This window comes from Buceros rhinoceros, unplaced genomic scaffold, assembly GCF_000710305.1.
Source record: "Buceros rhinoceros silvestris isolate BGI_N320 unplaced genomic scaffold, ASM71030v1 scaffold3077, whole genome shotgun sequence".
Taxonomy (NCBI): Eukaryota; Metazoa; Chordata; class Aves; order Bucerotiformes; family Bucerotidae; genus Buceros; species Buceros rhinoceros.
This window is the reverse complement of record NW_010423761.1, coordinates 15285-25738: the sequence shown is the minus strand read 5'-3', so window position 1 is coordinate 25738 and position 10454 is coordinate 15285. Positions and strand designations below refer to the sequence as shown.

The 10454-nt window shown below is 40.3% G+C and overlaps 1 protein-coding gene across 3 annotated transcripts in view; it reads left to right on the top strand.

Moving 5' to 3' along the window:
• Positions 1-9730, top strand: part of POU1F1 (POU class 1 homeobox 1) — a 10864-nt gene extending 1134 nt beyond the window's left edge. Inside the window, exons 2-7 of one of the 3 annotated variants that reach the window (XM_010140507.1) lie at positions 843-848; positions 1141-1206; positions 3223-3468; positions 5245-5409; positions 6836-6896; positions 9478-9691. In XM_010140507.1, coding sequence (XP_010138809.1) covers positions 843-848; positions 1141-1206; positions 3223-3468; positions 5245-5409; positions 6836-6896; positions 9478-9691 — 758 coding nt within the window. Of the gene's footprint in view, positions 1-842; positions 849-936; positions 1207-2105; positions 2220-3222; positions 3469-5244; positions 5410-6835; positions 6897-9477 lie in introns of those variants that run through there. The other 2 variants (XM_010140508.1, XM_010140506.1) reach the window with 2 other exon arrangements.
• Positions 9731-10454: the final 724 nt, after the last annotated feature.

Sequence of the window (10454 nt, the reverse complement as noted above, 5' to 3'; positions counted from 1 at the left end):
AGCAGGAGGCTCAAAATATCCTAATGCAGCTGTTGTTATCAGTTCTAGTAGGGAGTAGGAGAATTTAAATTTTGTATGAGGCCAAACTGATGTATCTGTATCATAGCATTGCTTTCTAGACTCCTCTGATTCATTATAAAGTGTATGACAGCCAGCCAAAATCATTTGCTCCTCTGTTTCAGATGTAGAGTTTGATATTTTGTACCTACAACCCAAAGACAAATACCATTCTAGTCTGTGTAAATTTTGTTTGCAGATCACATCTAGTAAGTAACCCTGTGAGAATGGAAGCTGTGGCAGAAGGTGCTAACTAAAATGAGTAAAGGTTTACAAATTCCGTATGTAGATTCAGAAGTTGTAATAAAAAATGCCATTCGGGTGAAAGCCTCTAAGGAGAATCTGTGCACAAAATAGACATGAAAGAATTTTTTGTAATACTTATGTTAAATATAAAAATTTTTTTAAATGCATGTAACAATTCTGCATCACAAAATCACTTAAGACAACGTGACACATTAACACTTAAGACAATGTGACTTCTGGAAGCCTCAAAGCAAATGTCCCAAACTGCTGGTTTTGAAAACCCAGGTCTAGTCATACATAAAATATTGCCTTCCTTGATGCCTGAGTTTGATATGGACTTTGCACAGCAGTGAAGCCGATCAATTTTCTGGGAACATAAAGAAAGTTCTTATGTAAGATTAAATGAAATGATGTGTGGAAGTTGGGTGCGGAGAGGAACTCTCTTCTGGAGAGTCCAATGCTTCCCTTGCTCAGCAGTATATATAAACCGCATTATGCCCATAGATTATACTAAAAATAATGTATTGACAGCACGACAGTTACTGGTCTTGGCTCAGAGGGTATGTCACTACTTATGCTGGCAGTCCTGTCTGGTGACACCCGGCCAAGTGTCTGGACTTCCAGCAGTGTTAACCTGATGGTTATGGCCCAAAGTTAAATGCTTCTGAATGCACACCAAAATTATGTACAAGGATATTGGCTTCCTCTGAACTTAAAGGCTGTGTCTTGAATCCTCACACTTTTTCTTACCAGTCCTGTCTGTTTTGTCTTTGATCCGAACTACTATATACTCCCATGTCTGCTTTGCCATGACGACTTTGGGAAACGCTTCGGTAGGCCTTCATTACTCTGTGCCTTCTTGTCATTATGGAAATCAACCGTCTACATACGGGGTGATGACAGGTAAGAGACATACCCTTAACTGTGTGAGCTCTTAACAGGTTGGCTTTAGTCAGTTTTTCTTTAGAGGAACTGATTCAAGACAGTTGCTTACCACAGACAGGAATGGGGTTAAGGTATTAGAAAAGGGATTAGGCAATTAGGGGTCAGTGGCCAGAGTCTACCCAAACCTCTGCATCTCTCCGGAAATCACTCTGTATCTTATTTCTCTCTTCAAGCCTGGGACAGTACTGATCTTTTTACTTGCCTATGTCTTCTTGCCCTGGTGATCATCACTTTTTGAGGGAGCAGGAGTGATCTACCCAATATACTTGTGCATTACCAGTACTTGGGGTAATAGAGCCCTGACTAGAGCTATAAAATAAAATGGTGGCATAATGGAAGGATACCTGAATTCAGCAGGCAGCTCATACAGATGACCGTGGATTTTTATATTCATGAAAGTATGCCAGCATCCTGCTCAGTTGTCCATGTGCCAGGCCAAGTAAGCAAGAGGAACTGTTCAAGTAGCAGTCAATTGGATAATGCCGTGAATCTAATTAATACAACTCCTGGGAAATAATTGTTACTCAGAGATAATCCAAAATCAAACTCAGCATTTTATTTAACCTAAGGATGAAAGAAGTATTAGAGTAAGTCAGCATAGATGAATACATTTGCATAGGGACTTTTTAGAGACAAAGTACAGACTTCCTTCATGGTGTGCAAATGTACGAATGCTCCTGTTTTGTTGTGCATCTATGTGTCTGTTGCAGAAGTTCCTGACATTGTTCAGATCTCTGGGAAAAGTTAATAGGTGTTAAACAAAAAGTATTGCTCAGAAGTTCATTTGGTTTCATTTCAAAATAAACACATCTTCATTTTTCCTCTTTTTTTTTTTTTTTTTTGCTCTTTTTATTTAGGCATCAAGCCTGCAACTCCAGAGATACTTTCAGCAAGTCTTTCCCAGGGTCGCATCTTACAAACATGTAGCATGCCACATCCCAATGTGGTAAATGGTGTCAGCACCTTGCAAAGCAAGTTCTTCTCTTTTTTAGTCTTATTCTTTATTCTTTGAGAATTTTGTTGTTGTTGTTGTTATTCTGTGTGAAGCGTATAAAATGTTCCTGTGGGGTTAGAATCTCCAAAACTGAGAGTGCTCAGGGCAGTGAAGACAAAAAAAGTAAATGGAGAAAGGGGTGGGAGGTTAGTGAAGTTCTGAGTTCTGCTACGAAGTTTTGTTTGATTTAGAAAATTAGAAAGGATGTCCTGAGAACCTGGGATTTACTAGCTGCTCCAGATACACTGAACAGGGTTAATATTTCTCCAGTGTTTTTTTTTTTCTCCCCTTCAGGTCAGACTCTACGTACAATATCTAGCAAAAAAACCAAAACAAAACCCAGCCTGCATTCTTAACTGAACTCCTTGTTAAGACTGATATTTGCGAACAAAAGGTGGCATGAGACAGTTTTGTTTTATCCTTGAGCAATTTCTTTTTAAGTCAGAACAATCATTCTGAATGTGTTCTGAGTTTGATTTTGTTATTTGTTTGGTTTTTTCTTTTTTTTCCTTTGAGCTCTTGTGTATTTTCCTCAAACAAACCTTGTGCTGAAACTAAACCAAAATGGTATCGTCTGAACATCAAATGGTATTTACATAGAAATTTTCTTTGGACCAGAAAATAGAGACTGGCACAATTTAGGTGTCTCAAAATTATATATATCCATCAGTTTTGTTGTGCTACTTAATTTCAGCTGAGACAGTGGATTGTTATGTTTAAGTTTGGACCTTTTACCACCTTACTTAAGAGCACCGCTGTTTGCTAAGAAATAGGATGTCTGGGGCCTGTGAAAACGTCTGTTGGTTAATTTTCGTGTATTGGGATAAGAAAGAATGTATCTCCTAGGAGATCCTCACTCTAGGATACTTTCACATAGGTGATATAATAAATACTACATGGATTATGAGATGATAAGGCATGTTTCTATTGCATAGCGGTAGAGACCAACTGTACTAAGATTTCTTTTTGGTGTTGCTCAGGTAGCCTGACCCCTTGCCTTTATAAATTCCCGGAGCATGCCCTGAGTGCTGGCTCCTGTGCCCTGGGCCACAGCTTCACGCCCATGCACCAGTCCCTCCTCACAGATGATCCCAGCACCACAGACTTCAAGCAGGAGTTCCACAGAAAAAGCAAGTCTGTTGAAGAGCCTGTTGACATGGACTCCCCTGAAATCAGGGAACTGGAGAAATTTGCTAACGAATTTAAGCTGCGGAGAATTAAGCTGGGTATGTGCTTTATGACTGCAAACAAAAAGCTGGAAAATTCCAGTGAAAGCCCAATTACTTCCCAATGTTTTACAGTCCATCCTCTGCAGTAGTCTAATCATCACTCTAATTCCACTTTACGCTGCCAAACTTTCTCCATTCCTAGAAGACTTGCACAGAATTAATGAACTGCAGCTTTTTGCAACTTAGTATGGAGAAAGTATCTTTAAACTTAAATTGCTTGTCTGAAGTCCAGAGAAAATTATTGCTGTTCATGAAATTATATTCAGTAGCAGGTGTGTTATTTTGCAGAGCACTGAATTTTCTGCAACTTAGGGCAACGCATGCTCTAACTATTCATTCCCACCCTCTTACCCATGAAGCGTTTCATCTTATGATGCAATGTCATTTCAGTATACAAGATGAGCGACATCCATGGCAAATCTTTCATACTAGTAGGAAGCTTTTCTTTCTGGTTTATTTTCTTGTGCCAAGACACAGGTGCAGCAGTACTAGATACCTTTGTGGCTGTCTGAGAACTACTGGGGCTGATGCAAGATGCATTAGAAAGTGTCTGCTGAAGTGCTTGTCTTTCACTGGGCAATCTTAGGTGAGGTGGACTGCACCCTGTCTTTCTCACCTGTAGGGGGTCGAGGCTTTGCAAAGTAAAAGCCTGTCTCAGCCTTGTTTGAACAGAACCAAAAAAAAAAAAAAAATACCAAGCACTGCAGATTCAGACCATTTATGGATATTTGGTACTATGTATGAAGAATTGCAATTTTGACAGTAGCGCTTGTCACATCACATTTTATCTTTACAAAATAGGGCATCCACCTAGCTTTATGAATGTAAAAAATCGTAAGGTTATTACAGGTATCTATGCATTACTTCAACATCTAGAAAGGTAGTCTGTTCCATCTCCAGTATAAAATTAAGGACTGAAACAAAAATTTAATGTTTAAAACAGTATCTGCTGTTTTCCTGTATATTATATATTTAATGTCAGCCATAGCAATGGAAAGGTTTGCTAGGCACCACGCTGTTAATTACTGTAATTATTACATCATCCTGAATTTATGAGGGAACAAAACTTCCTCTGATGCAAACAAATGACATAGAGACTATGAGAGACTGGGCTTAACACTCTGATGGGGAAAATTGCAATTTTCACCGGAAAGCTAATCAGAGGTTGAGCTTTACAAGGGAAGGCAGAGTTAATATGGGCTGTGGGTCTGAGACTGAGACACACAGAGTTAGAGCAATCAAAATGGAGGTAAAAAGCTGCCTCGTGAGACATTCAGCACCTAAAGACATCCTGCCTTGTTCTGGTACAGAGGCAGAAAGGGAGAAAAAAGAGCAAGGTCCCCGAAGATGCTAGTTGCACATTTAGAGCACAGAATGGGGAGCTGCTGTTATAAAGCCACTGTCTGCACAGAAACTGCAGCATTTCTCTCTTCAGTTTAGTTGTTGCAACAAACAATAGGAGACCAGCGGTGCTGCCAGTGGTTATTGCTACTGCACCATCTATGGGAGGATATGGAGTGTCTGGTGCCTTCTGAAGTCCCTAATCTTGGTGTGTAAAACACCACTAAATCAGTGTAAAGGCTGAAACCACCAGGAAACTGAGCGTGTCTCTCAGATGAGCTCAGAGTCAGCCACGGAGACCTCTGCAGAAAGCCCAGCCTGAAGACGCTGCAGGTACATGCTGTTTATGAGTCATCAGTGAAGGGCTGAGAGTCTCAAATAAGCCTTTCTAGAAAGCTCCGAAGTGACTTTTTTCTCTTCTTTTTTTGACAGGTTACACACAGACCAATGTTGGGGAAGCACTGGCTGCTGTGCATGGCTCTGAATTCAGCCAAACTACTATTTGCCGGTTTGAAAACTTGCAGCTGAGTTTCAAGAATGCATGCAAGCTGAAATCGATACTGTCCAAGTGGCTGGAGGAAGCAGAACAAGTAGGAGGTAGAGATTGAAATCCTCTAAATATTGATTTGCATTTAAACCAGAATCCTATATATGTGTTAAAGACTAGTACATGTCTTCATTCATTTTAGTAGCTTTAAATACTAAGGCATACTTACATAAAATTTTTAGGTGAGCAAGGACAGGAAAACTGAAATGCGTGGAAGGTACAGAGTAGCAGAAACATCACTTCTACTAGAAGTAATTTCCTTCAGTAGCATCCCAGCAAACTAGCTCCACTTCTGTAACATAGATCAGAGCTGTTCTTAGGATCTGCCTGTCAGCCTGTTAGCAGCGTATAGGTTCTTCACTACCAAAGGACTCTTCCTTTCAATGTCTGGCTATGAGATGTGGCCATGGGCAAAAGGATTTGAATTCAGCTGAGGCAGTAGCCTTTAAATCCTGAAAAAGACTAGCATGGCATAGAGGTTTTGACATGACTTTTTTGCTGCTAGAGAATTCCCCTCTTTTTGCCCGGTTACTTCCCAGTTGCAGGAAGAGTCACAGGGTTCGCTGGGCAAAGTGTACTTTAGAGCAAGTTAGTTGATTAAAAGGAACTGAGTTCCCTTAAAGAATCGCCTTTTCAGCTTGATGAATTACAAAGCTGAGAGGCGGCAAGCCTGGTGGTGATAGCAGGAGCCAGGACCACCACTGTGGAGCACTCACCTAGCATGGGAAGAGAAAGAAGATGATCTTAATGCTACTTTTTGGATTTGCCATTGCATACAACAGTAGGAAATGTTGAACAGCTGCCACACACTTCTGTTTCCTTTGAATCAAATGTAGAAATCTTCCTTTCCCTGTAACTGCACCAGAAACCAAAGGCTCTCCTAGTGTGGCTGGCACATTGCACGAATTTCTTGTGAGGGGGTTGTGGTGGGCAGCAGCTGCTGACTGCCTGAGCAGCGTTACAGGCTTGAGCTGCAAAGTTCATGTGTGTAGAGAGCAGCCTCTAAGAAGTGAGGGGGAACTTGTGCATCAGAAAGCAGAGTGGAAGAGGCTGATGAATAAATGGGTTTGGGGGCCAAGGCTGTATTTCCGATGAAAGAGGGTGAGGCAGCCAAGAGGTGTGGAAATGGACTCCGACTCCGTAGACCGCACCCCAGAGGGTCAGAGCAACAAGGTACGTCAAAGCAGGGGGCTGAATTATGGCTCCACAGCTGCATAGGCACAGAGCTAGTGCGGTTTGCAGCTTTACCTGTTTTTCCTTATAACCAGTTATAGCTGGAGGTAAAACAACAACCAACCATCTTAAAGAAAGAACTGCTCCTACGTGTGGTGCTGCTTCTATTCAGTGGCATTATCCATTAGCTTTCTTCTGACTTCAAAGAAAAGAACTCTTTTTTGTCTGGAGATGATTGTGTCTGCTTTCCACTCCCTGTGGAAGGTAACTGCCAAGTTTTGTTTTGTTTTGTATTTAATACAGCTTTATACAATGAAAAAGTTGGAGTGAATGAGCGGAAGAGGAAGCGCAGAACCACCATAAGGTAATGAATATTTAGGGTGTTACGTGTTAGAAACCACTTTGGCTAAGACGCATTTTGGGTTCAAAAAATCAAAGTGTTGTTTTCTATTAATGAATCTCTATAGCTAGTGTTTCAAAACGTGTCACTGTTTTGAAACATTCTAGTGAAAAATAACAGTGTGAACTCTCCAATTTGTTCCAAATATAATACATTCCCAATTAAAGACTTTTTTTCAACACACAACACTACACTTTAATACAAAAAATTCTTTTATTCAAATTCTGCCCAAACTTTATGACATCTGAGTAGTGTATCAGAGCACCCCTCCTTTTATTTTGGGAGGGTCTACATTATACCAAAATAAATTGCATTATTTTACCAGGAAATTGAGGTCTGGGAAGTTTGAGGACAAGATTTTACATGTAATGTTACAGTCCTGTCCCTATCCTCTGTCATTGCCTTCTTTGGAGTTCACAAAGAAACTAAAGTGAATAATAAACTAAAGTGAAAAAACGGAGAGTGGTTCTGGGAACCTCCTTCTCGTTTTTCTTAGATCTCTGGTGGCCAACACCTACCATCTATCTATCCTGAACTCCATGTGGAAATCAAGTAGGCTGGAAAATCATATTACAGAAACAAATATCAAATAGGCAAAATGATGAGAACGTGGGGTTTACAGTGAATTGCCTGTTTCTTAAACAGGGATCCTTCCTGATATGCATTGCTGCCTCTCCAGAGACGTAGGCTGCTCTAGAGTCCCACTATAGTCCCACAGCCACAACATGTACCTTCTCCTCTGTCATTCAGCTTAGGATTTTTTGAGTCATATTGCCTTTGATATGAGGAATAAAAGGAAGATGTGATTTCTCTCTGACTTTTGAATTCCTCTGAGGGGATGATTCCCAATTAGGAATGAACTGGGGATGGGAGATGATTCATAGCTCATTTTCTCATCACAGCACCTCAAAAGGGATGAAGCTTTACTCTTGGGAGGCCACTTTTTCCTCTCAGCTTCTCTACAAGCCATTAAGGACTTGAGTAGAAGTGCCAAGACCTTTCCTAGTTTGTGTAGTATGGCCTGTGTGAGAACTGTGAGCACCTCTGTCCTAGGAGTATACTCCTGGCTAGAGGAGCCCACTGAAGACTCCTCATCTAATGTTGTGGGTTTTGGTGTTGTTTCAACAGCTATTGAAGAAATCAGTCCTCATATTAAGTATTTTTAAATGATTCCTGCTTTTTCATCTAATCCTACTGCACTGGGAGTATCAAATATGGCAGGTTGTCAAGGGCACAGATAAATGAGGTGATGTTCAGAACCTAATTCCATATGGTAAGAAAATATTAAATGTTCCCTTGAAAGCATACAGGACCTCAGTCTGAGGACCTTAAACTAATCAGGACTTTATGCGAACTGCAGCCTTACTCTTAGCAATTCTTAATGGATGTTTGAAGGCAAACAAAAGGTAAAGCGAAAGTCCCATTAACTGAATTAGCATTAGTCATACTGTGAGCAAAAACTGCTTAATCTGAACCTGTGGAAGCTGTTTATTTTCCGTTAAAATTAGGAAGCCTAAGAAACTATTAATCAAAACTACTGATGTTTCTGTATTTCTGCGAGTGCAGAACATCATGCTATTAATTAGATAGTTTTACTAAGGTAACTAAATATTGAAAAATAGACCTATAAATGACAGATGAACAACATATTACAGACGAGTTAATGAAATAACTAGGTATCTTGCAGATAACGTTGTATATTTCTGTAACAAAAATACGTGCACCTCATTTGCAGAATAATGCATGCAGTGCCCTCTCGTGTCCAAAGAAATTACAGCTACTGCTGAAGCCAGTTCTGGATGCGTCCTGTTGGCACACAAGCATGTTGCAGTTACCCTTTGTTTTCTGAGAATGTGTAACATAAACGTGAAGAAAATTCCATCTGACAATAAGAAAAGATAGTCTAACTTACTTTGCTTATTGAACCACTCAACTCTGGTCATTGCTGATTGTGAGGAACAGTTCAAGGCAGACTTTTAGAAACTGTGATTGCTAAAACAGATTGCCGTAATATCTGTGATTTCTAGAAATACTCTATTACCCTCTCTATAACAAAATAGAGATGCAGATCTTGATACGACATACGATGTAAGTGGTAGAGCTTTCCCTCTATCACTTCCAAATCATTTGCTACAACCAGGTAAATCCAGTGAACCCCTACACCACTGCTGTAACTGGGGCAGAATGGGTGGTCAGGCTTGTTCCAATTCCTGTGATCCCATTCCTGTCTAGTTAGTAGCTAGAGAACATCCTAGAGAACACCAAGAAGCATAAATATTTTGTGATTACCACTGACATTTCACCAAATATGATGCTAGTTTTGCTTTTAAATTACTTTGTGATGGAATTCTGTATGATAACGCTGTTCATGTCAGTAAAGAACTACGGTGTACTTGAAGGCCTGTGGGCTTCTGTTACGTAGAAAAAGAGGAAACAAGAAGTCCCTACCTTCGGTGCTGTTACTTGACCCTTCTCCTGAACTAGTGGTGAAAGACTGTATGTGTCAGAAAAGTTTTTAAATATGGAATTTTATCCCTTTATCCAGTATCGCTGCCAAAGAAGCCCTAGAGAGGCACTTCGGAGAACAAAGTAAGCCTTCTTCTCAGGAAATTATGAGGATGGCTGAGGGGCTCAATCTTGAGAAAGAAGTTGTGAGAGTTTGGTTTTGCAACAGAAGACAAAGGGAAAAAAGAGTGAAGACAAGTTTACATCAGAACACCTTTAGTTCTATTATTAAGGAACATCATGAATGCCGGTAGAGCTTTTCCATGTATAGTTGTGGATTTCTGTTTTGCTTTTGTAAATATTGTAAATACTACGTTGTTAAAAAAAAAAAAAGAAAAGAAAAATCAGTAAAACACTTGTTTCTCTTAGAAGCTAGCCAGCCTCGGGTGTGTTGTGGAAGGCCCAATCTGAATGTAAAGGCTTGGAAACAAATTAAATGCTACTGCATATGTTTAAAGAGTTCGAGGTCTCTGCTGAACTGCAAGGAAGCTATTAAGCATTATTCAACTAGAAATGTTTTCCAAGTTGCCCACATGCTTGCAGTTTCCCTGCGCTGTGCCTTTCTTGCATCTGTGGTATGTTTAATGATTAATGGAGAACCCCATGTAGGTATCCTAAGTCTCAGGAAACAAAGCCTTTGCGTTGTATCTATGTGAAGAAAAGTTACAAAGCTTGATATCAGCAGCTATAGTTTTGAAAGAGCTTTGCTTCTGTGTGTCCATGCATGTGATATACCCCTCACCCCACGCTAACTAGCTAAATACACTAACCTTTGTGGGATTGCAAGCCATTAGGCTCGTGGCAGTGGTCCATCTCCAGCAGTGAACACTGAGCTCACCAAACCAAGTGTCAGTGAGAAATTAGACCTTCAAAGAAGAGAAGGTGAATAAGTAACCTTAAACAAGCAGTGCTGACACTACTGAATATCTAGTTATAGCCAAGGATGGGATAGAGCCATGAGATCTTGTGGGACTGCCGCTAGATCTGAGAGCCAGGTAGAAGAACGCTAGCTGAAGA